The sequence below is a fragment of the Podarcis liolepis genome (assembly GCF_965112155.1).
Source record: "Podarcis liolepis genome assembly, chromosome: 13".
Classification (NCBI taxonomy): domain Eukaryota; kingdom Metazoa; phylum Chordata; class Lepidosauria; order Squamata; family Lacertidae; genus Podarcis; species Podarcis liolepis.
The window spans coordinates 6,313,140-6,339,114 of NC_139573.1; the positions used below are offsets into that span (position 1 = coordinate 6,313,140).

The 25,975-nt window shown below is 48.2% G+C and overlaps 1 protein-coding gene across 3 annotated transcripts in view; it reads right to left on the reverse strand.

Moving 5' to 3' along the window:
• Nucleotides 1–3,848: 3,848 nt before the first annotated feature.
• Nucleotides 3,849–25,975, reverse strand: part of RNF31 (ring finger protein 31) — a 43,507-nt gene continuing 21,380 nt past the window's right edge. For 2 of the 3 annotated variants that reach the window (XM_083472524.1, XM_083472525.1), the window contains exons 11-22: nt 25,135–25,317; nt 23,225–23,437; nt 18,478–18,651; nt 16,064–16,162; nt 14,496–14,585; nt 11,862–11,976; nt 10,915–11,033; nt 10,593–10,709; nt 10,403–10,460; nt 9,514–9,610; nt 7,121–7,295; nt 3,849–4,230 (exon numbers count right to left, since the gene is read on the reverse strand). In XM_083472524.1, coding sequence (XP_083328650.1) covers nt 4,177–4,230; nt 7,121–7,295; nt 9,514–9,610; nt 10,403–10,460; nt 10,593–10,709; nt 10,915–11,033; nt 11,862–11,976; nt 14,496–14,585; nt 16,064–16,162; nt 18,478–18,651; nt 23,225–23,437; nt 25,135–25,317 — 1,494 coding nt within the window. In that variant the 3' untranslated portion in view covers nt 3,849–4,176. The remainder of the gene's footprint in view (nt 4,231–7,120; nt 7,296–9,513; nt 9,611–10,402; nt 10,461–10,592; nt 10,710–10,914; nt 11,034–11,861; nt 11,977–14,495; nt 14,586–16,063; nt 16,163–18,477; nt 18,652–23,224; nt 23,438–25,134; nt 25,318–25,975) is intronic. The other variant, XM_083472526.1, reaches the window with a different exon arrangement.

Genomic DNA, 25,975 nt, shown 5'->3' on the forward strand with positions numbered 1-25,975 from the left:
AAAACAGTACAGCATTAAATATTAAAAACTTCCCTGAAAAGGGCCGCCTTCAGATGTCTTTTAAAGATAGGATAGCTGCTTATTTCCTTCACATCTGAAGGGAGGGTGTTCCACAGTGTGGGCGCCACCACCAAGAAGGCCCTCTGTCTGGTTCCCTGTAACCTCACTTCTCGCAATGAGGGAACCGCCAGAAGGCCCTTGGAGCTGGACCTCAGTGTCCGGGCTGAACGATGGGGGTGGAGACGCTCCTTCAGGTATACAGGACCGAGGCCGTTTAGGGCTTTAAAGGTCAGCACCAACACTTTGAATTGTGCTCAGAAACCTGCTGGGAGCCAATGCAGATCTCTCAGGACTGGTGTTATGTGGTCCCGGCGGCCAATCCCAGTCACCAGTCTAGCTGCCGCATTCAGGATTAATTGCAGTTTCCGGGTCACCTTCAAAGGTAGCCCCACATAGAGCGCATGGCAGTAGTCCAAGCGGGAGATAACCAGAGCATGCACCACTCTGGCGAGACAGTCTGCGGACAGGGAGGGTCTCATCCTGCGTACCAGATGGAGCTGGTAAACAGCTGCCCTGGACACAGAATTGACCTGCACCTCCATGGACAGCTGTGAGTCCAAAATGACTCCCAGGCTGCACACCTGGTCCTTCAGGAGCACAGTTGCCCCATTCAGGACCAGGGAGTCCTCCACACCCGCCCCCTATCCCCCCAAAACAGTACTTCAACCTCAATCTGTTAGCCGCCATCCATCCTCCAACCGCCTCCAGACACTCACACAGGACCTTCACCGCCTTCACTGGTTCTGATTTAAGGAGAGGTAGAGCTGGGTGTCATCTGCATACTGATGAACACCCAGCCCAAACCCCCTGATGATCTCTCCCAGCAGCTTCATATAGATATTAATGGATGGAGTTTGAATGACCGCTAAAGCATTCTGGGAATTGTAGCTCAGCACCTGTAACAAAACTACAGTTCCCAGGATTCTGTGGGGGGTGGGATCCATAGTTCTTTAATGTTGTATAACATTGCTTCGAATGTCTTGCGGCCAAAGTTAGCGGCCACCCCAACAGCTAGTTAACATCGTGTGTGTACAGGTGAAACTCGGAAAATTAGACTATCGTGGAAAAGTAATTGATGCAAAAGGGGCCCACACAAAGTACTGAGTACATGTGCCTGCTTCTACTTCTCAGAGGTCCAATATTGCTCTATTTGCAATCCTTGTTTTGCTGAGTTCATTTAATATTCTCATTTTCTGAGATTGCTAATTTGGGGTTTTCATTAGCTGTATGCCATGATCATCACAATCATAACCAATAAAGGCTTGACATATCTTGCTTTGCATGTCATGAGTCTATCTCACATATTAGTTTAACCTTTTAAGTTGAATTACTGAAATAAATGAACTTTTCCACGGTATTCTAATTTTCCGAGTTTCACCTGTATATTTGTGTGTGTGTGTGAATAAGTTCTGCTTTTTGCCTCCCTTTACTCTTCCAACATTGATCTTCACTGGATGACCCCACTGAATCTCAAAACTATGAGAGAAAAATATCTCTCTAGCCCCTTTCACTGCACCATATTTTATATCCCTCTGTCATGTCCCCCCTCCCCTTAAATGCACCTTTCCTCCGTACACACTGTACACTGAAAGCATGTACCTTCCGCCAAAGAATCCTGGGAAGTCTAGTTCGATATGGGTGCTGGGAATTGTAGCTCTGTGAGGGGCAAACGACAGTTCCCACAATTTAATTTTTTTTTGGGGGGGGAGCCATGTGCTTTAAATGTATTTAGCTTTTAACATTGTTTAACATAGCTTTTAACAATGTTAAGAGATTTAGGTATTTGAAGTAATAATTTTTTGTGTGTTTAGTTTATTGTCTTTGTTGTGTGTTTTGTTTGTTTTTGCTTTTTCTTCTGTGGAAAATGTGGAAAATCAATAAAATGATTTGGGGGAGAAACGTATTTAGCTTTAGCTAAAAAGTGCCAAATGTTATCATCCTTCCTCAGGGAGGAGCCGCTTCCAGCCCCTTGATCAATTTGTAGCTCTGTACCACTCCCAGCTCTGATATCTGAACCCTTTCCAGCTCTATAATATCCTTATTGAAGTGCGGCAACCGGAATGATACCGTTTCCCGCCCGAGACTGTCCTGTTCTTGAGACCCTCCTGCCAAATACCAAACCGACCCTCTAGAACCACAGAACAGAGCTTCCTCGAGTGTCGGGGGCCAATAAATAGTGAAATATACCTCCCCTGTCAGAGACAGTGCTTCTGAAAATCAGTTGCTGTCTCAGAGGGAGAGACAGACCAGTTCCGTCAGGCAACCCCCCGTCCCTGAACTGTACCGGCTGCCCTTTATAAGAATGGTCGTTTTGAGAATCGGGGACCAAGTTTGATTTCTTTTCCTCTTCCCTCCCTGTCTGTTTTTCCTTGCGTGCCGACAACAAGAGCTAGCACTGAAGCTGCAGGGGTTTAAGTCCAGGAAAGAATCGGAACACCATAGTTTAAAACTACTGCTAGAGGACAAGAATCCCAAGACTACATTAAATGGCAGCCAAATTCTGTGTGTCTGCAATCAATCGCAGGAAGCAAGTGGTATCCCATAATGACCAAACCCCTAAATGTTAACTACAGGGAGCACGCTAATAATTAATTTTAATTTTTATATTTAAATCTTTGTTATATACATATTGTCCTTTGTATTTCTGAGATTTTTTTATGATCTGTGATATTGTGTGTGTTGACGCTGGTCTGTGACCGTATTAATAAAATTCATTCATTCATTCATTCCTTGCGTGTTGTGGTTTCTCAGATTTTCAGGGATCCTCTTGACTCAGTTGACTGTGCGTAAGCTGCTCTGGGACATAGCTGTCAACTTTTCCCTTTTCTTGCGAGGAATCCTATTTGGAATAAAGGAATTTCCCTTAAAAAAAGGAAAACATTGACAGCTATGCTCTGGGATCCTCATTTTGGCCGAAGAGCGAGGTACGAATGCTATAAAGCAGGCACGTCCAACAGGTCGATCGCGATCTATCGGTCGCTTGCGGGGCGACCCTGAGCGATCGTCCCATGAAATGAAAAAACCCCCACCTCAACAACTTTGGTTCCCCTTAAAAAAAAGGAAGTGTTAGAAAAAGTTTAAACTAAGATATAGAAAAATATTAATAAGAAACTGTATTAAAAAAAATTGAATGCAAAATAGTACAATGGGTTTAGTTGAGAGTTTCTGTTCTTTTACTATTTTTTATTCTGTATGTAATTAAGTTCTTTTTTCTTATAGAATTCTTGTACTGTATGTTTGTTTTGTGTGTATTTTAAGATTGTTTTAATAAACTTTATTAAGCAAGAAAATAAGCTCAACAACTTTGCCTCCCCCAAAAAACAGCTCAACAAGTTTGCCTGGCAAGGACAATGGGTAGATCACAGCCAGGATTTGAGCACTGTGAGTAGATTGCTATCTTTTGGGAGTTGGATGTGCTGCTCTAAAGGAATAGTAAATACCGTATTTTTTGCTCTATAGGACGCACCAGACCATAAGATGCACCTAGTTTTTGGAGGAGGAAAACAAGAAAAAAAATATTCTGAATCTCAGAAGCCAGAACAGCAAGAGGGATCGCTGCGCAGCGAAAGCAGCAATCCCTCTTGCTCTTCTGGCTTCTGGGATAGCTGCGCAGCCTGCATTCGCTCCATAAGACGGACACACATTTCCCCTTACTTTTTAGGAGGGAAAAAGTCTTACAGAGCAAAAAATACGGTACATAAACTACGGGAACTGGGAAAGCATTAAGGATGGGACCGAGGCGGGCAGTGCCCGAATCGGCAAAAAAAAGGAGTGTCACACTGCAGCTGTTCTTTTAAAACACAGAACGGTTTATTCGGAGTCACGATGGGGGAGAGAAGGAAAGAATGGGAAGGGGTCGGGTCTCGGAGCACAACGAGACGCGGCCGGTCCCATCCCTGAGCAGTAGGAAGACAGCGTTGAGAAAGGCACCTCGGAAACTCCAAATAAAAAGACTTTTAAGAAATATTAACATTGCTCCTCCTGTCCAGCGAGGAGGCTTTTCCTGAAGACGCAAGGCCTTCTTCCGGTCAGCTTTCCCCAGACAAACTCTCCCCAAAAGGGAGCCAGACTGCAGCCGCATGCCTCCCGGTTCCTCTCAGTGCCGGCGAAGGCCGCCTACTTCCTTCGGCGTGGGATTTGGGGCCCCAAAGGCTCCTGATCCATCAGAATCTGTAGCAGGTTGGAAACAAAAGGGAAGGGAGGTTAGGTAAAGGAGCCCCTAAGTTGTGGGGCTCCCTCCCCACAGAGGTGTGTCTGGAACCTTGGCGGCGCAGGGCTCACCCTATGCCGGCGCCCAAGCTCTTTGCCCTGGCCTTTGGCGCTTTAGATGTACCGGGTTCGAGTTCATGGCATAACGATTAGTATCTAAAGTCGATTGGGACCAGTTCCCCTCTGAGATTGCCGAAACCCCAATATTCCCACTAAACCGCTTCGATCTGCAGAACCGGCAAGTGCCACACAATACCCGCTCCTCGTTTGTAAGAAATCGATTTCATGTGTGGCAGCTGGAACTCCCTGCCTGTTGACATTTCTGCACTGCAGCGGGGTGGGCTAGATGACCCCAAGGTCCCTTTACAACTCTTAATTATTTGGAAGGGAGGGAGGTAATTCTAATATATTTTTATGAAAGATTTATTGGTTTACAAAAGTATGTGCAATGTCTCTTTTTTCAAGTTACATTTTCTACAGATCAGTTTCGTTTGTTGAGACATTAGGGTTACGTTAGGAAGAGAAGGGGGAATGGTGGGATGGCAATGCTTCTATTCTACTTAGTGTAGTTTTGCGTCAGTGTCACTTGTGTGGGTTCTCTCTACTATTTGCTTGTTTTCCTTTGGTGCTGAGAGAGGTTGGAATTGGCCAAGGGTGTGGCTGGCTGTCTTTGTTTGGCTGTACTGAAATTTGTTCTCGTGTGCGAGTGGGGTGTGTGTGTGTGTGTGTGTGTGTGTTATTGGATCAGGTTAGACAGACTGATTTGAGACACAAGATCTACCCACTCTGGAAGAATGGCAGATGAAGGAGATAGACTGCATGGGACTGGCTGAAATGACTGGCAGAATCCGTGACCAGGGGAAAGAGACGGCGGATGAAGACTGGAAGAAATTTAGAATTTATCTTAAGAAACATTGTAAAATTAATGAATGCTAAAATGTTGAAGTTTTAGAAAAAAGGGGATTACAGCTGTAAAAGACTAAGTAAAAGAAAAGAATAAGGGAGATTTGGATAAAACCAAGGGGTAGAATTTGCTGAAACAAATTTGGAAACTGGGATGCAGAAAGGGGAGGTATGGGGAAGTGATGAAGTAAGGCTTAAGAAAAAAGGATTTGAAATTATACATGTTTGTTTCTGTGTTTGTTTGTTTGTATTGTGTAATGTTTGTGGTTATAAAAATTGTGAAAAACCAATAAAAACTTTATAAAAAAAAAAGGTTAGACAGACTGATTTGAATGCTGTTGGTAGGTTCTTGTTGTTGTCTTGTTGGCCAGCTCTACATTTCTGTAAGTCTATGACATCACGAAGACGCCATCACTGTGTTACTTTCTCAGCCCCTGCTAAAAAACTTTTTGTTTAGACTAGCCTACCTAGACACGTAAGGGACGCGGGTGGCGCTGTGGGCTAAACCACAGAGCCTAGGACTTTCTGATCAGAAGGTCGGCGGTGAGCTCCCGTTGCTCGGTCCCTGCTCCTGCCAACCTAGCAGTTCGAAAGCACGTCAAAGTGCTAGTAGATAAATAGGTACCGCTCCGACAGGAAGGTAAACGGCATTTCCGTGCGCTGCTCTGGTTCACCAGAAGCGGCTTAGTCATGCTGGCCACATGACCTGGAAGCTGGCTCCCTCAGCCAATAAAGCGGGATGAGCGCCACAACCCCGGAGTCATCCGCGACTGGACCTAACGGTCAGGGGTCCCTTTAGCTTTTACCTAAACATAGAATGCTTAAGTGTGTTTTAATCTGCCTTTACTTTATCATGGATCTTATTTATTTATTTGGAATATATTAAATAGTTGGCTCATAATTATTTTTTACTGATCATTTTATTCTTTTTCTAAATGGCACTGAGGTTTCTTTTCTTTTTATATCCCTGAGATTAAGAGTCTACCGACTGAGCTGGAACAGTCTCCCTCGGGATGTGGTGGACTCTTGTTCCTTGGAGGTTTTCAATTAATAATAACAATTAATAAAACCATATCAATTATTATTTTCATTTATACTCTATACCCCACCCATCTGGTTAGGTTTCCCCAGCCACTCTGGGCAGCTCCCAGCAGAATATTAAAAACACGATAAAACATCAAACGTTAAAAGCTTCCCTAAACAGGGCTGCCTTCAGATGTTTTTAAGCAGAGGTCGGACGGCCATCTGCCATGGATGATCTACAGTGGTAACTCTGGTTAATTCATTTTGGAGGTCTGTTCTTAACCTGAAACTGTTCTTAACCTGAAGCACCACTTTAGCTAATAGGGCCTCCTGCTGCCACCGCCACTGCACGATTTCTGTTCTCATCCTGAAGCAAAGTTCTTAACCCGAGGTACTATTTCTGGGTTAGCGGAGTCTGTAACCTGAAGCGTATGTAACCCGAGGTACCACTGTAGTAGACATTCCTGCACTGCAAGGGGTTGGCCTAGAATAACCTGGATGAATTAACCCTATAATTCTGATAATCAAGTGGGATATAATTTTACAAATACAGTGGTAGCTCGGGTTACATACGCTTCAGGTTACATACGCTTCAGGTTACATACTCTTCAGGTTACATACGCTTCAAGTTACACACTCCGCTAACCCAGAAATAGTTCTTCAGGTTAAGAACTTTGCTTCAGGATGAGAACAGAAATCATGCTCTGGTGGCGCGGCGGCAGCAGGAGGCCCCATTAGCTACAGTGGTGCTTCAGGTTAAGAACAGTTTCAGGTTAAGAACGGACCTCCGGAACGAATTAAGTACTTAACCCGAGGTACCACTGTGATAAAAACGAGTCAGTTACAGCAAGAAAGGAACTCTCAAGCTTTTTGCAGCACAAACTCCAGGGATCCCCCCCCCCCGCCTCAGATAATTTCCTTTCACCTTGACCAAACGCCCTCGATAAGCTTCGTCATCCTCGGCCGGCGCCCGAGGTGGCAGCATCGCAGCAGGGGAGTGTCGCCGGCAGACATTCTCTACTTCTTGCAAGGTGTAGAGGACGGCTGGGTCCAGGGAGTGGCTGTTGATGAGGCTGACCAGGTACTCCTTGTAGTGTGCCCTAGGAGCAGGGGGGACGTCAATCACTGCGGCGCTCCGGCCACCTTAACGCCGCACAATAAATCGGCCCCTTTCTCTCTGCCACACCACCCCTCCGTGTCCACACACCCCAAGTCTCTCGGCGATCACGTAACACGGGAACTGGGAACGTCAATGCTTACGATCTTCTCTATCTGGCCCCGAGAGCTTCCCCCATGTCACACCGCCTCGCTTTGGGCCCAAAGTGTGAATTAATCTGTCCGTGGGCCTGTGGCAAGTCCTCTCACTTGCCCAGACAGAGGATAAAAGAGGGACGTTGAAGGCATCTGTCTGTCTCAAGAGACAATGGAGTGTGCCTCGGGGGGTGAAGTCAAAATAATAATAATAAATTTATTTATACCCCACCCTCGCCAGCCAAGACCGGGCTCAGGGCGGCTAACACCAGATATAAAAACAATTACCGTATTTTTTGCTCTATAAGACTCACTTTTTCCCTCCTGAAAAGTAAGGGGGAATGTGTGTGCGTCTTATGGAGCGAATGCAGGCTGTGCAGCTATCCCAGAAGCCAGAACAGCAAGAGGGATTGCTGCTTTCACTGCACACTGATCCCTCTTGCTGTTCTGGCTTCTGAGATTCAGAATATTTTTTTTCTTGTTTTCCTCCTCTAAAAACTATCTTGTGGTCTGGTGAGTCTTATAGAGCGAAAATACGGTAATTAAAATACAACTTAAAAACAACTTAAAAGCTGTGTTAGCAGCAACGAAGTGACATCCTTTGGGCACAAGCCTAGGCAGTGCGCCTGGAGGTCTGGCTAATGTGAACCAAAGGAAAGCAGAGCAAGACGTTTGGCTGCAGGAGTTGCTGGAAGGAGGCGTACAAGGCTCTATCCAACCATCTTAGGGACTCCACTCTGAATTTGTGCAGCGTTTACTCCTTCTCCCAAAGATATCCCCCAAGGCAGTGGAGGTTTAGGATCAGAGCTTTCCTCCTCCTAGATAAACTCCCTTCCCAGGTGGACGAGCCCCATCTACCCCTCATAGAATCATAGAGTTGGAATAGACCACAAGGGCCATTGAGTCCAACCCCCTGCCAAGCAGGAAACACCATCAGAGCACTCCTGACATATGGTTGTCAAGCCTCTGCTTAAAGACCTCCAAAGTAGGAGACTCCACCACACTCCTTGGCAGCAAATTCCACTGTCAAACAGCTCTTACTGTCAGGAAGTTCTTCCTAATGTTTAGGTGGAATCTTCTTTCTTGTAGTTTGGATCCATTGCTCCGTGTCCGCTTCTCTGGAGCAGCAGAAAACAACCTTTCTCCCTCCTCTATGTGACATCCTTTGATATATTTGAACATGGCTATCATATCACCCCTTAACCTCCTCTTCTCCAGGCTAAACATGCCCAGCTCCCTTAGCCGTTCCTCATAAGGCATCGTTTCCAGGCCTTTGACCATTTTGGTTGCCCTCCTCTGGACACGTTCCAGTTTGTCAGTGTCCTTCTTGAACTGTGGTGCCCAGAACTGGACACAGTACTCCAGGTGAGGTCTGACCAGAGCAGAATACAGTGGCACTATTACTTCCCTTGATCTAGATGCTATACTCCTATTGATGCAGCCCAGAATTGCATTGGCTTTTTTAGCTGCCGCGTCACACTGTTGGCTCATGTCAAGTTTGTGGTCAACCAAGACTCCTAGATCCTTTTCACATGTACTGCTCTCAAGCCTCACTTTCCTCTACATCAGGCATCCTCAACCTCGGCCCTCCAGATGCTTTGAGACTACAATTCCCATCATCCCTGACCACTGGTCCTGCTAGATAGGGATGATGGGAGTTGTAGGCCAAAGACGTCTGAAGGGCCGAGGCTGAGGAAGCCTGATGTACGTGCAGAAACGGCCATCTTGACCGTTAGACCCAATCTCCCAGAGCCTGTTTTTGCGTGCAGGGGAAGCCCCTAACGCCCCGAGGGCTTGAGACCCACCGGCTCCCCACATCTGGTTTAGCCGGCCAGTCGAAGCCGTTTCAGGGGTGCGGCCGCTGTCGCATCCTGACAGCTTCTAGGAGCCACAGGTGAGAGCCGAGTAGAGGGTGAGGACCAAAGGTGGACAAAATATCCCAGAAGGAGCACCATGTGTCCCCCCACCAGAGGGACTACCCCCCCCCAACACCCCACACATTCCCAGAGAGGGATGTGCAACTACAGAAACCAGCCTACAGTTTCCCACAAAAATGACGTCACTCACTGGCAAAGGCCAGCGTAGCCAGCTTGGGTTTCCTTCCCGCACGGCTCGTCCTTCAGCCCGTTCATGGTCTCCTTCTGCTCCATCACACGACATCCGCCTGAAATTCGAGGAGGGGGAAGACGGTATCGCCGTATTAAGTTTAGCGTTTGTTTGTCCATCCCTGCCATTTCACAGAAATAACCAAGGGGGCTTACACCGAAAACAACGTGTAAGCGATACAGGAGAAAATGAGATTCAGGAGTTCCAAAAAAAAAAAAAAAAAAAAAAAACCCAAACTAAGAAGCAAAATATAACGGGAGTTAAAAACTCACAGGAAGACAAGACCGATAAAAACAAAGGGTCTGAAAAACCCGGCTTAAATAAAACTGCCCTCCCCGCTCGTCAAAAAGTAGGGCTATACCCAATTTAAGTACTGTTTTATTTATTTCGAAGCGTTATAAAGCGCTCAGTATTTTTTAAATGTTTCTAATTTATGTGGTACGTACAACTTTTGAGGAGTTTGGGATCCCCAACAATGAACTCTTAGCACCCTAAAACCACAAAATCCTATAAATCCCAGGATCCTCAGCGTGGAAGCCATGACAGTTAAGCTTGTCTTTGTGAAACAAAGATGGACCGTTAAAAGAGGAAAGGAAAGGCCGTCCACCACACAGGAAACCACTTCCCTCCTTGACGTGCCACATTACCCAAAAGCCTTTGCAACACCCCCCCCCCCCCCGCAAATTAGGTTATCAAAAAATCTATTGATCAGCAAGTAAGGACGGGAAACGCAGACATCCTCTCGGCAAGTCAAGCTTCCCTATAGGTCAGAGAAACTATAGAGTTGGAAAGGACCCCTGGTAGCTATCTAGTCCAACCCCCTGCAATGCAGAAGCCCTTTAGCACTCACCTCCAGGGGTGGCGCGGGTCCCGGCTGGAGGATCTGTGTTGAACACAATGTTGTTGTCCTGGGATGGGGAGATGTCAAACGTGAACACCAAAGGGACACCTCGCGCGGCCTTCCCCACCCACAAATATTCCCCCTGCCCTCTGCTTCTCCCTCCTGTGCCCGACCCATCATGCCTTGCTCTTACACTGACCTGTAGGAGGCGCTGCAGGCGAGGCACGTCCCAGTCGCGGAGGTAGAAGAGGCAGTCGCGAGGGTGGTGGCCGTGGAGGGACCGCCTTATAGGGCACTCGGCGATGGGGCATTTCTGCTGGAGACGGGAGGGCGAGAGAAAGCGAGTTGTTGAGACACCCCAAGATGTTTCCTTCACCCTGGTCCTCTAACAAGGACGAACGTTTGGGTCCAGGGGATCGGCAACCATAAGCCCGTGAGCCGAATCCGGCCTCCTGTCAAGCGCCGCCTGCCTTCCCCCCAGTTGGCAGCCCCTCGACAGGCGCCCTTCGGCACTCCCTTACGTTCATGGCATAGAATGCGCTGTAGCAGCCGCTGCAGAAGTGATGTCTGCACTGGGAGCACTGGAAATGCATGCAGCCTCCGCGGGCCAAAGCGTAGGAGAACTTGCATTTCGGACACGCTGGAAGGAGGGAGAGAGGGAAGGAGGAGGGTTAGGAGGAAGAGAGAAATGGAGGAGATTTGCTGCTCTCGTCGCTTCTGCTGAGGGTCACCACAATTAGGCTGTTGGCCAATCTTTTATCGAGGGCTAGACGCGGGTGGCGCTGTGGGTTAAACCACAGAGCCTAGGACCTGCCGATCAGAAGGTCGGCGGTTCGAATCCCCGCGACAGGGTGAGCTCCTGTTGCTCAGTCCCTGCTCCTGCCAACCTAGCAGTTCGAAAGCACGTCAAAGTGCAAGTAGATCAATAGGTACCGCTCCGGCGGGAAGGTAAACGGCGTTTCCATGCGCTGCTCTGGTTCGCCAGAAGCGGCTTAGTCCTGCTGGCCACATGACCCGGAAGCTGTACGCCGGCTCCCTCAGCCAATAAAGCGAGATGAGCACCGCAACCCTAGAGTCGGCCACGACTGGACCTAATGGTCAGGGGTCCCTTTACCTTTTTAGACTTTATTCGGTCGCCTTCTGCCGGCCGGCGGGTTTTTTGGGCGATAACGAAAGGCTCTGCCCCTGCCAGGACGCAGCAACCAAAACTCTTAATCCCAGGGTTGTGGGTTCAAGTCCCATGTTGGGCAAAGTATTCCTGAATCGCAAGGGGTTGGGCTAGATGACCCACACAGTCCCTTCCGATTCTATGATTCTGAACTACTGATACATGCCACTCTGATCTCCAAGCGGTGGGAGACTCTAGGGCTTCCTAGTGCTTTGGTTTCCTCAGAATGAAGGAATCCTGCCCACAGCTGCCCCTGGGTGGGCTTGAACCGCCAACCTTCTGGTAAACAGGAACCCTTACCAATTCCATTCTCCTGCAGGTAGACTGCCAAGCCCTGGGCCTGGTACTCAGGGTCGTTGGTCCGCTTCCACTCCAGGAACTCGTCGCAAGTCAGGCCCTGGTGCTGAGGCTCCCACTGACCCGGGAAAGGGGAAAAGAGGAGAAAGAATTGAGGAGGGCGCCAACATTTGCCCTCTCTTCCTTAATAATAATAAATAACATTTTATTTATATCCTGCTCTCCCCAGCCGAAGCTGGGCTCAGAGCGGCTAACAGCAATAAAAGTAACACAGCATTCTAAAATCAATTCAGAATCAAATTAATGGCAACCACTGGGCTAGAGTTCTATGAGGATTACAGAAGGAGAGAAGGGGTTAGACTGTGCCTTGGCCAAAGGCCTGGTGGAACAGCTCCGTCTTGCAGGCCCTGCAGAAAGATGTCAAGTCCCACAGGGCCCTAGTCTCTTGTGACAGAGCGTTCCACCAGATCAGGGCCACGGCCAAAAAAGCCCTGGCTCTGGTTGAGGCCAGCCTAACCTCCCTGTGGCCCGGGACCTCCAAGATGTTTTTGTTTGAAGACCGTAAGGTCCTCCGTGGGACGTACCAGGAGAGGCGGTCCTGTAGGTACGAGGGTCCTAGGCCATATAGGGCTTTAAAGGTCAAAACCAGCACCTTAAACCTGATCCTGTACTCCACCGGGAGCCAGTGCTGCTGGTATAGCACCGGGTGAATGTGATCTCGCAGCGAGGACCCCGTAAGGAGTCTCGCCGCAGCATTCTGCACCCGCTGGAGTTTCTGGGTCAGTCTCAAGGGCAGCCCCACGTAGAGTGAGAAGCAAAGGAGATAAAAGGGGGGCTGGGCAGGCACTGGGTTCATCTCCAGAAGCCTCTCCTCCTCCAGCTGCCATCGCAAGGAAGGGCCTTCTCGGTGGTGGCACCCCTGCAAAGGATATCCTCTCCACAGGACCCTCACTATGTCAATACCTTTTCAGCACCCGTTTGCAATCTGTGTATTTATCAAGCAATCAGTTTCCCCAAGGACAGAATCGCAGCACTGTCACGCCGGCATGTGACCAAGAGACGGAGCCTAGCACAGGGCCGTGCAGTGACATTCAGTAGCCCTTGGGGGTTAAACTCGAGGAAGGAAGCAGAGGGAAGGAACCCCGTCCCTAAAGTACCCCCTATTTAACTTCCTGCCAGGAGTAAATGTAGTGGTATGAGGGAACAATCAATGACACCAAGTGATGTTGCCCTCACTGATCGTTGTGGTTGTGTATTTTGTGTGTGTGTGTGCGTGTGCTATGTATTTTGAAACACTGTTTACTGCCCGGGCATTTGGACACCTCAGAAGATGTGAGGCGTGATTGGTTTGGGAGGTCAAAGAGAAGTTTTCCATCTATGCCTGGATACAACTGGCCGCCATCTTGAAACAAGATGGCGGCTCAAACTTTTCAAAATGGCACTGACTTTAACCCCTGATCTTTCTAAGTCTGGGGTTGGGCCAGGCAAAAGCTAGAGTCTGGCAAAGAATCATAGTCACCGAGAGAGAACAGGATTGCTCAAGGTGCCCCGACTATAAAATTGGAGAAATCGAGAGATATATAGCCGCACCGGCAACATATCTCTTCTGTCTCATATCCAAAAATGCAAGAAGGGCTTTTACAATCGCCAGAAGCTCAGCTCTGCCCTCGCCGGTCCTGGAAGGATCCCTTTAAAAAGTCCCATACACTCAGAGACTTTGCGCCTGTTCATTGGGGGATATAGGAAGCCCAGAGCACTTGTTCTTTAGATGTCCCTACTATGAAGAGGCACGTATTAAGACCATTGATCCCCTGCTGGTGAGGCTCGCTGACCTCCCGGAAAAGCAAAAATTTGACCTTTCCCTGTTAGGCAAAGATCATAAGACGACCCGGATGGTCACCAGATTCTGTGTACAGATCTGTAGGCGCAGACCACCCCCTTAACTAGTTCGTTAAGAAAATCCCCAAACTCGGTTCCATGGGTGACTCTGGGTCATCTCTCTGCGATAGCTTATCTTAAAGTTTTAAGTGTCTATACGCTTAATCGCGTTTATAAATTTTAAATTTACAGTGGTACCTTGGGTTAAGTACTTAATTCGTTCCGGAGGTCTGTTCTTAACCTGAAACTGTTCTTAACCTGAAGCATCACTTTAGCTAATGTGGCCTCCTGCTGCTGCTGCGCCGCCGGAGCACGATTTCTGTTCTCATCCTGAAGCAAAGTTCTTAACCCGAGATAATATTTCTGGGTTAGCGGAGTCTGTAACCTGAAGCGCCTGTAGCCTGAAGCGTATGTAACCCGAGGTACCACTGTATTGTTGTATATTGTCTTAAATGTTTGTTTTCCTTCTGGAATTGTACCCCCAAGTGTGTTTTATAAGCTGGTCTCCAACCGTAATAAATTATCTGTCTACCTACCTACCTACCTAACCCCTGATCTCAACAATGGACTAGCTTTTTGGGTTTCTGGGAAGAACAAAGCAACAACGAGGCTTCGAGAGAGAGAGAGCCTGTTTGTGTGAGAGACATCTAGGGACCCAACTGGCTACCCCAAGGCTCCTCGCAAGACACAGCCACTCCCAGCACGATGGCAGCCCCTTCGCTGCTCCACAACCACCCCGCAGCAAGCGGCCTCACCCACCTGACGCTTGCACTGGACGCAGAAGCTCTTGCGGCACTGTGGACATTTGGCCTCCAGCTGCTCAGACTCATAGATGAAGCCGAAGGAGCACTAGAGAGAGGAGGAAAAGAAAGGGAGGAGTGAAGGGGAGAAGCGATCGCAAGGCATTCTGGGCGTCCCTTCTCCTGACCCCAGGCTCTTAGAAGAGCCGGACGCTTGTCACAATTGAGGAGGTGACAGGTGGGGAATAAACAAGCCTATTACAGCCATACCTCATGTTACGTCCGATTCACGTTACGTTCTTTCAGGATACGCCTCGTGGTGGTGCAGAATAATAATATAATAATAATTTATTATTTATACCCCGCCCACCTGGCTGGGTTTCCCCAGCCACTCTGGGCGGCTCCCAATCAAGTGTTAAAACAGTACAGCGTTAAATATTAAAAACTTCCCTGAACAGGGCTGCCTTCAGATGTCTTTTAAAGATAGGATAGCTGCTTATTTCCTTCACATCTGAAGGGAGGGTGTTCCACAGGGCGGGCGCCACTACCGAGAAGGCCCTCTGTCTGGTTCCCTGTAACCTCATTTCTCGCAATGATGAAACTGCCAGAAGGCCCTCGGCGCTGGACCTCAGTGTCCGGGCTGAACGATGGGGGTGGAGACGCTCCTTCAGGTATACTGGGCCTTTGAGGCCATTTAGGGCTTTAAAGGTCAGCACCAACACTTTGAATTGTGCTCGGAAACATACTGGGAGCCAATGCAGGTCTTTCAAGACCGGTGTTATGTGGTCTCGGCGGCCGCTCCCAGTCACCAGTCTAGCTGCCACATTCTGGATTAATTGCAGTTTCCGGTTCACCTTCAAAGGTAGCCCCAGGTAAAGCGCGTTGCAGTAGTTACTTCTGGGTTTCGCCGCTCGCACATGCGCAGAAGCGCAAAACGACGTCACGCGCATGCGCAGAAGCGGCGAATCGCAACCCGTACATGCGCAAACGCACCACTGCGGGTTGCGTTCTTCTCATCTTGCGAACGGGCCTCCGGAACGGATCCCGCTCGCAACCAGAGGTACCACTGTAGTGAGAAGGGTCGTAGTTCTGGGGTAGAACAATCTGCTCTGCGCACAGAAGGTTCCGGGTTCAAATCCTGCCATCTCCAGGTAGGGCTGGGAGAAACTCCCTGACCCAAATCCTGGAGAGGTGCTGCCGGTCAGTGCAGGCAGTCCTGCGCTAGACGGCTCAAAGGCCTCGCTCGGAGTTAGGCAGTTTCTTGTAACTAAGAATAGCTGAGCACCTCATCTTCAGCACCTCAGAGGTGGGCAAGACCTAAAGTCACAAAAATGAACTTGCAGGGTGGGGAGGGGGACAGGTTTTCAGCGATTTCACCTCTCCCTTAAGGCGCCTCCAAAGCCCCACCTCGTCTCTCAGTCACGCTAGAGTGTGACCAAGGCGGCAGACTTTTTATATATGAATCACGTCGAATCGTTTCGAAGTCCAGACGATTCATCGTTTGTCTTTCGGGAGGAGGCCCCCTTTGCATCCAGCCTCTCCCTCCCTGATAAACTCTTCCCCTCCCCCAAACAGTCCTTTACTCACATGCGTGCACCACTGAAACTTGGAATCGCGCATGAGAACGCGCTCCATCAGCTTCTTGTTGAAGAGCTCATAGGTCTCGGGGTCCAGGCAACCGCGCAGCTGTGGGGAGGTAAAGGAAGCAGAATATGGGAAACAGACAAATGGTGTTTCCTTTTTTATTTTATTTTGTGGGAGGGATAGAACAAACAGTCCCTTCAGGTGCAGTCAAGACCGAATAGGAAACAGCAGGGCTGGCCTTGAAGACAAAAGAGGCGGGGCTTGTTCGGCCACTGAGCTAAACTGTCCATCTTATAAAATATTGAGTTTTATGAGGGTGTGGCTTCCTTCCTTCCTTCCTTCCTTCCTTCCTGAAGTCCAAGATGCTCTCACCTAAAAATCTCTCTTCTGCATAGCTGTCATTTCCCCTTTTTTAAGGGAAATTCCCTTATTCCGAATGGGATTCCTCGCAAGAAAAGGGAAAATCTGACAGCTATGCTTCTGTACATGTAACATGTTGGATTGGCTATACAATTTTTATTTCCTAGTCTGTGTTTACAGACCTCCCTTTCCCTTCCTTTGGCCAACTTTTCTCCCCAATAAAATTCTTTCTGTTTTGACATTCAGTCTGTGTGGTCGGTAGTGAGGTGGATGGGCCTATGGTCTGATTCTGTACATGTAAACTACAGTGGTACCTCAGGTTACATACGCTTCAGGTTACAGACTCCGCTAACCCAGAAATATTACCTCGGGTTAAGAACTTTGCTTCAGGATGAGAACAGAAATTGTGCTCGGGCGGCGCGGCGGCAGTAGGAGGCCCCATTAGCTAAAGTGGTGCTTCTTTCAGGTTAAGAATGGACCTCCGGAATGAATTACAGTGGTGCCTCGCAAGACGAACGCCTCGCAAAACGAAAAACTCGCAAGACGAAAGAGTTTTCCGTTTTTGAGTCGTTCCGCAAGACGAATTTCCCTATGGGCTTGCTTCGCAAGAAGAAAGCCCATAGGGAAATCTCCGGGGACCTCTTTTAAAATGCTGGCAGTCGGGAGCAAAGACTTTCGCCCACCGCAGGCCTTCAGAAGAGGTCCTGGACCTCTTCTGAAGGCCGGTGGGGGGCAAAAGTATTTGCTCCCCCCCGCCTGCCTTCCCAGGACAGCGGAGACTTCGCTGCCGCCCACCAGCATTTTAAAATCGCCCCGGGACAGCGGAGACTTCGCTGCCGCCCGCCAGCATTTTAAAATCGCCCCGGGACAGCGGGGGCTTTTAAAATGCTGGCGGTCGGCAGCAAAGCCCTCCTGTCCCCGTAGCTTGCAGGGCGGGAGGTGGGGAGAAGGGCTTTTCTTCCCACCGCCAGCCTTCAGAACAGCCTTCTGAAGGCTGGCGGTGGGAAGAAAAGCCCTTGTCCCCCCCCCAGCCTTCAGAAGAGGTCGGGGGACAGACTGTCTCCGGACCTGGTCTGAAGGAGGTTTCCATAGGAACGCATTGATTGATTTTCAATGCATTCCTATGGGAAACCGTGCTTCGCAAGACGAAAAACTCGCAAGAAGAAAAAACTTGCGGAACGAATTAATTTCGTCTTGCGAGGCACCACTGTAAGTACTTACCCTGAGGTACCACTGTATTTTCCCCCTAGAGGTGGGCTGGAAGGAAGGTTCTTTGAAAGCGGGGCTCAGGAACTCCCTTTCCTAGCTGGGCCCTAGAGGAGACCCTTACATGAAAAGGAGGGCTGGCAAATAAGGAAAGGTCAGCCCTCCTCCAGTTCAATCTGCACTTTTCCTCCCTTCCTTGCTTTCCTTCCCGATTTCTTAAAAAAAATAAAATTAAAATTAAAAGGGGCACTGAGGACCTGTTAAAAGGGACGTCGCCATTTGTTAAAACGCAGATTGCGTTTCTACAGAGAAGCAGATGTTAGCACGGAGTGGAAAATTGGCATTTGGGGAATGTATCTAGGATGCCTGTTGTCTTTGTTCATGGAGTTTTCTTGGCAGGGATACTGGAGTGGCTTGCCGCTTCCTGCCCCAGCTGGACCATAAAGAAGGCTGATCGCCGAAGAATTGATGCTTTTAAATTCTGGTGCTGGAGGAGACTCTGGAGAGTCCCATGGACTGCAAGAAGATCAAACCTCTCCATTCTGAAGGAAATCAGCCCTGAGCGTTCACTGGAAGGACAGATCCTGAAGCTGAGGCTCCAAGACTTTGGCCACCTCATGAGAAGAGAAGACTCCCTGGAAAAGACCCTGATGTTGGGAAAGATGGAGGGCACAAGGAGAAGGGGACGACGGAGGATGAGATGGTGGGACAGTGTTCTCGAAGCTACCAGCATGAGTTTGACCAAACTGCGGGAGGCAGTGGAAGACAGGAGTGCCTGGCGTGCTCTGGTCCAGGGGGTCACAAAGAGGATGTGACAATCTAGGATGTTGGAGTGTGCAGAGAGGACATGCCTGGATATCGAGGGTGGAGAAGTAGTTGATGAGCTCCCCTTCGTCGCTGATCTCAGGCTCGGAGCAGGCCGGACACACCAGGTCCGTGATGTGCTTCTCCTTTACGGCGATGGTGAAGTGCAGGGCAAAGCATTCCGGGCAAATCGTGCACTCGCACGACGTCAGTGACTGCATCTGAAAACACACACACAAGAACAGCCCGGCTGAGTGAGAGTCTACTGTGCGCATCCCACAAAGGTGAACGAAGGAAGACTCGGGACCGATAAAAGAAATTACTTCTTGACGCAAGTGTTTAGTTAAACTGCGGAACTCTCTGCCACAGGAGACAGGGGTGATTAGCTACGATGGCTGTGCTCTGACTCCACAGCTAGAGACAGGGCCGCATTTAGGTTTGATGAGGCCCTAAACTACTGAAGGGAATGGGGCCCTTTATATGTCCAGCTGACCTTTGTCGACAACAAATTGTCACCTTTTTTTGTGTTGAATATGTGCTATATGGTCATTTACGGACCTCATAGGTTTCTAAAGCCATTTGCCCATGTTGCCATGCAAGCAGTCCACGCAGAATGTAGGCACCCTCTATATAGAAAGGAGCAAACCAGTGACTTTTTAAGGAGCAGACTAGCAGGCGGGGCCCATGACGTACATCATAGGAGCCTACACAACACAAAACACTGTTGCTGTATGTAGGTTTTATTTTACGGTGGAACCTCGGGTTGTGAATGTGATCCGTGCAGGAGGCACGTTCGCAAGCCACACCGTTCGCAACCCGCAGCACCGCAACTGCGGACGCGCGGGTCGCGATTCAGCGCTTCTGCACATGCACAAAGCATGATTTAGTCTTCTGCGCATGCGCCGAAACCCAGAAGTAACCCGTTCCAGTACTTACGGGTTTGGCGCAGTGCACAACCCGAAATCGCATAACCTGAAGCGTCTGTAACCCGAGGTACCACTGTATTTGTTTTTTATCTTATACAGTGGTGCCTCGCAAGACGAAATTAATTCGTTCCGCAAGTTTTTTCTTCTTGCGAGTTTTTCGTCTTGCGAAGCCCTTCTTCCCACCTCCCGCCCCGCAAGCTCCGGGGACAGGAGGGCTTTGCTGCCGACCGCCAGCATTTTAAAAGCCCCTGCTGTCCCGGGGCGATTTTTAAATGCTGGCGGGCGGGAGCGAAGTCTCTGCTGTCCCGGGGAGATTTTAAAATGCTGGCAGGCTCCTGCCATAGGCGTGCGTCACCTCTCCAGCCGGGAGAGGGTCGCAGGGGGCTGCTTTAGCCCCGCGCGCCCTCACCCAGCTGGAGAGGTGACGCGCGCCTATGGAGGCTCCTGCCATAGGCGCACGTCACCTCTCCAGCCGGGAGAGGGGCGCAGAAGTCTCTGCTGTCCCGGGGAGATTTTAAAATGCTGGCGGGAGGGGCGCAGAAGTCTCCGCTGTCCCGGGAAGGCAGGCGGGGGGGAGCAAAGACTTTTGCCCCCCGCCAGCCTTCAGAAGAGGTCCAGGACCTCTTCTGAAGGCCGGCTGTGGGCGAAAGTCTTTGCTCCCGACCGCCAGCAATTTAAAACAGGTCCCCGGAGATTTCCCTATGGGCTTTCGTCTTGCGAAGCAAGCCCATAGGGAAATTCGTCTTGCGAAGCGCCTCCAAAACAGAAAACCCTTTCGTCTTGCGGGTTTTCCGTCTTGCGAGGCATTCGTCTTGCGGGGTACCACTGTATTTTGGAAATGTACATCCAGGTTTTTTTCCTTTACATTTTTTGGGGGCCCCAAGAGAGTGGGGCCCTAAGCTATAGCTTGTTTAGCTTATACGTAAATCTGGCATGGCCTGATCCTGCAGGCTCTTTTTATGTGCTTATGAGACTAATATTTAGCATTATTCACGGGCAATTTTTATACTGCTTATGTTTAAACAAACCTCTAGCGGTTTACAGCACATGTTGAACAGGAAACAGTACCAAAAAAAGCCAGGGAATTTCTGCATTCTACAAAACACAACCGACAACTAAACAGAGCACCATCCTCTTTCGGATAAAAATTACCCGCTGCACGCAAAAGCCAGTAGCAAAAATACAAGGAAAATTAATAACAAACATAGTGAAAAATTAAACAAAATATCCTCCGAGCCCCAGGAAGTAAAATACCGCAAATGAAAATTAACTAAACAGGACAAATTCGATGTCTTTAAGTAACGTAGCTGACAATTAAGACCCCCAACCCCCTCCAAAAGTATCAAAGAATTTCCCAGTTGCCCTACATATGTCTATTAGACCAGACTTAAACAGACCAATCCAATTAAAATTAAATACTGCAGCTGCAACTGACACCCCCGCTCACTTGGCACAGGCAATGGGAGGTCATCTCAGAGCAGATGCTCCACACAAACAAAGGGGCAGCTTTTATTCCTGCAGAAATAAGAATGTCTCAGGCTAGTTGACCTGACCTTGACTAAAGAGAAACAGTTAACGCCAGACAGAATGTTCTGCCTCCACAGATAAGCAAGCTGGGAGGATTTTTAAAACTCAAGGTCTCCTAAACCAGAGCCAAATATAAAATCCCATTACATTCCAAAGACACATACCAGAAAGTACAAATTAATCAGCAACCGAGGTTTTGAGAATGACTGTTTAATTTTTATCCAAATATGCTTTGTTTGCCTTTGATCTCTTTTGATAGCTATTGCAAAAACTGTGCTCCTTTGATGACATAAATGCAAGTTTAACCAAAATCTATTGCAGGCTGTTGCATTAATTATAACTAAACTGGAACATAAGAGAGAGAAACGATAATGATGTAGCTTTACCTTACTGTTATAAAAGGATACACAAATTGCCAATATAAAGGTGAGGTTTTCTTTACGCTTGCGTGACAGTAGATCTGGTTACCCATCATAGTTTGAAGAGCGATTCTTATATTTCACTGTATTTTGGAAAGTCTGTCTCTCTCTGTATCTGAACACCTCTTAAGGTGTACCATAACCAAAATTTGCATGGCGGTTCCTGAGATCAAGGAGGTTTTAGTTTATGCTAGGACACAACCGGACGCAAGATGCCGGACTGAACCTTTGAAATCCACACCGATTTTTTGGGTCCCTTTGAGTTCCCAACCAGAGCCAGGCAGCAGGCTGCTATTAAGCCACAATTATGACAAGCTTTGCTATTAAGATGTAATCAAGGTTCTGAGGCTCTGTGATTGTATATCAACTTTATTTTGTGCTCTGTACAGTGGTGCCCGGAAGATGAATGCCTCGCAAGACGAAAAACTCGCTAGACAAAAGGGGTCTGCGGTTTTTGAGCTGCTTCGCAAGACGAATTTCCCTATGGGCTTGCTTCGCAAGATGAAAACGTCTTGCAAGTTTGTTTCCTTTTTCTTAACACCGTTAATACAGTTGCGACTTGACTTCGAGGAGCAACTCATAGAACGCGGTGTGGTAGCCTTTTTTGAGGTTTTTGGTGATTTTTGAAGCTTTTCCAAAACTTTTCCGGCACCGTGCTTCGCAAGACGAAAAATTCGCTAGACGAAAAAACTCGCGGAACGAATTAATTTCGTCTTGCGAGGCACCACTGTATTTCAGACTCTGGAATACAGCGGTACCTTGGTTCTCAAACGCCAAAAACCTGGAAATAAGCGTTCCGGTTTTCGAATGTTTTTCAGAAGCCGAACGGCCAATGCGGCTGTTGGCTATTGTTTCCGGGGCGCCTGCACCAATCATAAGCTGCGCCTTGGTTTTTGGACATTTCGGAAGTCAAATGGACTTCCGGAACAGATTAAGTTAGGTGCTTTTGTTTATGTTGTTTATTTTGTGTTTCTGCTTTTGAGGCTTTTTCAGTTTATTTGTTGTTGTGACTATGTGGAACCCAGTTCAGTTACGGATTGATTGATTGATTGTGTGACTGCAGAAATGGATATAAGCCTCCCATACAAACAATGACTATCATCAGTGCAGGTAAGAAATTTATTTATTTTTTATTTTTATTATCTACAATACAGTTGTACCTTGGGTTACAGACGCTTCAGGTTACAGACTCCGCTAACCCAGAAATAGTACCTCGGGTTAAGAACTTTGCTTCAGGATGAGAACAGAAATCGCGAGGTGGCAACAATAGGCCCCATTATCTAAGGTTAAGAACATTTTTAGGTTAAGAATGGACCTCTAGAACGAATTACCGTATTTTTTGCTCTATAAGACTCACTTTTCCCCTCCTAAAAAGTAAGGGGAAATGTGTGTGCGTCTTATGGAGCGAATGCAGGCTGTGCAGCTATCCCAGAAGCCAGAACAGCAAGAGGGATTTCTGCTTTCGCTGCACAGCGATCCCTCTTGCTGTTCTGGCTTCTGAGATTCAGAATATTTTTTTTCTTGTTTTCCTCCTCCAAAAACTAGGTGCGTCTTGTGGTCTGGTGCGTCTTATAGAGCGAAAAATACAGTAAGTTCTTAACCTGAGGTACCACTGTACTGTCTTATTTATTTTATAGTACAGTACATTGATTATTGCTTTCATTTTATGGATCAATGGTCTCATTAGATAGCAAAATTCATGTTAAGTTGCTGTTTTAGGGGTTTAAGTCTGGAAAGGATTCATCCATTTTGCATTACTTTTGATGGGAAAATGTGCTTTGGTTTTGGAAGGGACTTCCGGAACGGATTAAGTTCAAGAACCAAGGTACCACTGTAATTCCTAAAGAGCAAACACCGACTGAACTGCAGGATGAGAGAGTGAACCCTCTCCCAGGACCCAGCAGAGGAGCCGCATCTGGTACCTTGTTCCGAGGCAAGGCCAGGCTGCAGACGGCGCACTCCCAGCTCAACAGACGCTTGATGAAGTCCCGGCTAGGCGAGGCCTTGACGGCCTCCACGATGTCAGCCAGCTCCCATCCGCCTTCACTCGGCTGCTCAAGCATCAATGAGACCACCAGCTCCGCTCGGCCCCAGCTGGGCAGGGAAAGCGAGGCCAGCAGGCGGCGGAGGAGAGCCTGAAAGGAGGAGAAAGAGTTAGACAGCGCAACAGGAAGGATAATGGCGGCGTCCCCACTCCAGCCACCTCCGAAATCCCTTAATCTAGGCATGTCCAAAGTCCATTTTGGGGGCCTAATACGGCCTGCTGCTGGTCGATTTAATCTGCCCCCCTGTGGCAATATATGCGCAGAAAACCATGGCTAAAAAAGCCACCTCTATTGGTCTGTCACCCCCCCCCAACTGTATTACCTGGGTTATGAAGGTGCCTTAAAGACGTTAAAGCAAAGATTATGGGATAATGCACACAGTGACTTGCGATCTCGATCACACGCAGTCTGTAGTCCACTGGCAGTAGGAGTACAATATGGGCATGTCTTTAAGTTAACATCTTACATTAAAAACCTGACAGTACCAAATTACCGAAGGCTTTTCACCAAAGCCAGACTAAACGTCTTTCCCTCTGCAGTGTTGGATGGCAGGTTGCGAGGAGTTCCCTACCAGGACAGACTTTGCTCGTGTGCTCAAGACATCGATTCCATAAACATATTTTGTTGCACTGCGTAAAATATGAGCAAGCCAGAGCTGAACTGATATTACCCTTGCTGGTACCTTTCCCGGGAAAATCAGAGGCTCACTATGTCAGGTTCCTATTGGAAGACCGGAGAAATGCCAGAACATTAGCAGTGGCAAAGTTTTTATCGGTACAGTGGTGCCTCGCAAGACGAAAATAATCCATTCCGCGAGTCTCTTCGTCTAGCGGTTTTTTCGTCTTGCGAAGCAACCCTATTAGCGGCTTAGCAGATTAGCGCTTTAGCGGCTATTAAAGGCTTAGCGGCTATTAAAGGCTTAGCGGATTAGCGGCTAAAAAGCTATTAGCGGCTTAGCGGCTTAGAAAAAAGGGGGGGGAGCGGAAAAAAATCGGAAAACTCGCAAGACGTTTTTGTCTTGCAAAGCAAGCCCATAGGGAAAATCGTCTTGCGAAGCAGCTCAAAAACGGAAAACCCTTTCGTCTAGCGGGTTTTCCATCTTGCGAGGCATTCGTCTTGCGGGGCACCACTGTAGTTGAAAGAACCAATGATCCGTATATTCTGAACGAAATACTTGTTTAACCTGGAAGTAGGCTGTATGAATTGTGTATTGCTTTGTAACAATTTGTTGGGTCTCTGGACCGTAATAAAGGTTGATGATGAAGAATACAGTGGTGCCCCGCAAGACGAATGCCTTGCAAGACGGAAAACTCGCTAGACGAAAGAGTTTTCCGTTTTGGAGGTGCTTTGCAAAACAAATTTCCTATGGGCTTGCTTCGCAAGACGACAATGTCTTGCGAGTTCCTGCGGGTTTTTTTCCCTCCCCCCCCCCTTTTCTAAGCCGCTAAGCTGCTTATCAGCTGATCCGATCAGCAAAGCCGCTAAAAGCCGCTAATAGCCCTAATAGCGCTAATCCGCTAATCCGTCAATGGGCTTGCTTCACAAGACGAAAAAAACGCTAGACGAAGAGAATCACAGAACGGATTCTTTTCGTCTTGCGAGGCACCACTGTATATGTGCTGGGGATTGAAGCAACTTCAATCCTAAAATAAGATCAACAACTTTGAAGTAAAATTGTAACAAAAGCTCAACATCTGCAGTCGGCCCTCACGCATGTTCACTTCTTCAAATCTGGCCCTCTTTGGGGAAAGTTTGGGCATTCCTGACTTAATCTCTCTCTCTCTCACCTGTCGGTCGGGGCTGTGGAAGTCGAAGGGAGGGTCTTCGTATTCCCACATGCGCTGAAGAAAGGGCTCCAACCGCTGGCACTGCAGCTGCGTCAAGGCTCGCCACAGATCCCCGTTGTTTTGGTACAGGGCCTGCAGCACGGGGCCACGCTCCTCAAAGCCCAGCGCCTTCAGCTCCCGCAACTGCACAGAAAGAGGGCGTATTCAGCCGGATCCCACCCTTCCGGTGGCCCGCAGCGCAGAGCTCGGCTTCCAAAAGCACTCTGCATGTGCTCAGAGGAGCTCTTTTACCATTTTTTTCCTGGAGGGGCACATCCAGGGACTGAGACTGAGGGAGCTCAAATAAAGCTTTGCCTCAAGCACATCCCTGCCCCTTCCAGTTCAGCAGCCCGTTCCCTTTCCAAACTCAGCACAGCTCCCCTCCCTCTTTCCTTTCTCACCAGCAAATCGTTCCTATTCTTAATGAATCCCAGGCTCCTTCACTGCCCTCTCCTCAGCCGGCTGCCCATTTCTCATTGGCTCAGGTGCGAATTCTGCCCCGAGGCTCCACCCACAAAATATAGGCCCCCCCATTCCCCCTCTCCCCCCAAATATTTTATTAATTTTCCAAATTTATAATAAACATAAAAGAAAAACAATACAATATAAAAAGGCAAACGAACAAACATATATCCTAAGTGCTAAAATCCCAATTTAATTATCATTATTAAATCACTTCCTCGAATCCCCCCCCCCAGCTGAGTTTCCATAGAACTCATTGTAGCAGTTTTCCAATAAAATTAACTTGTTCAATTAACATCTTTCTTTCTTCTCTTAATGTTTCCAATCCATAATGTTATAC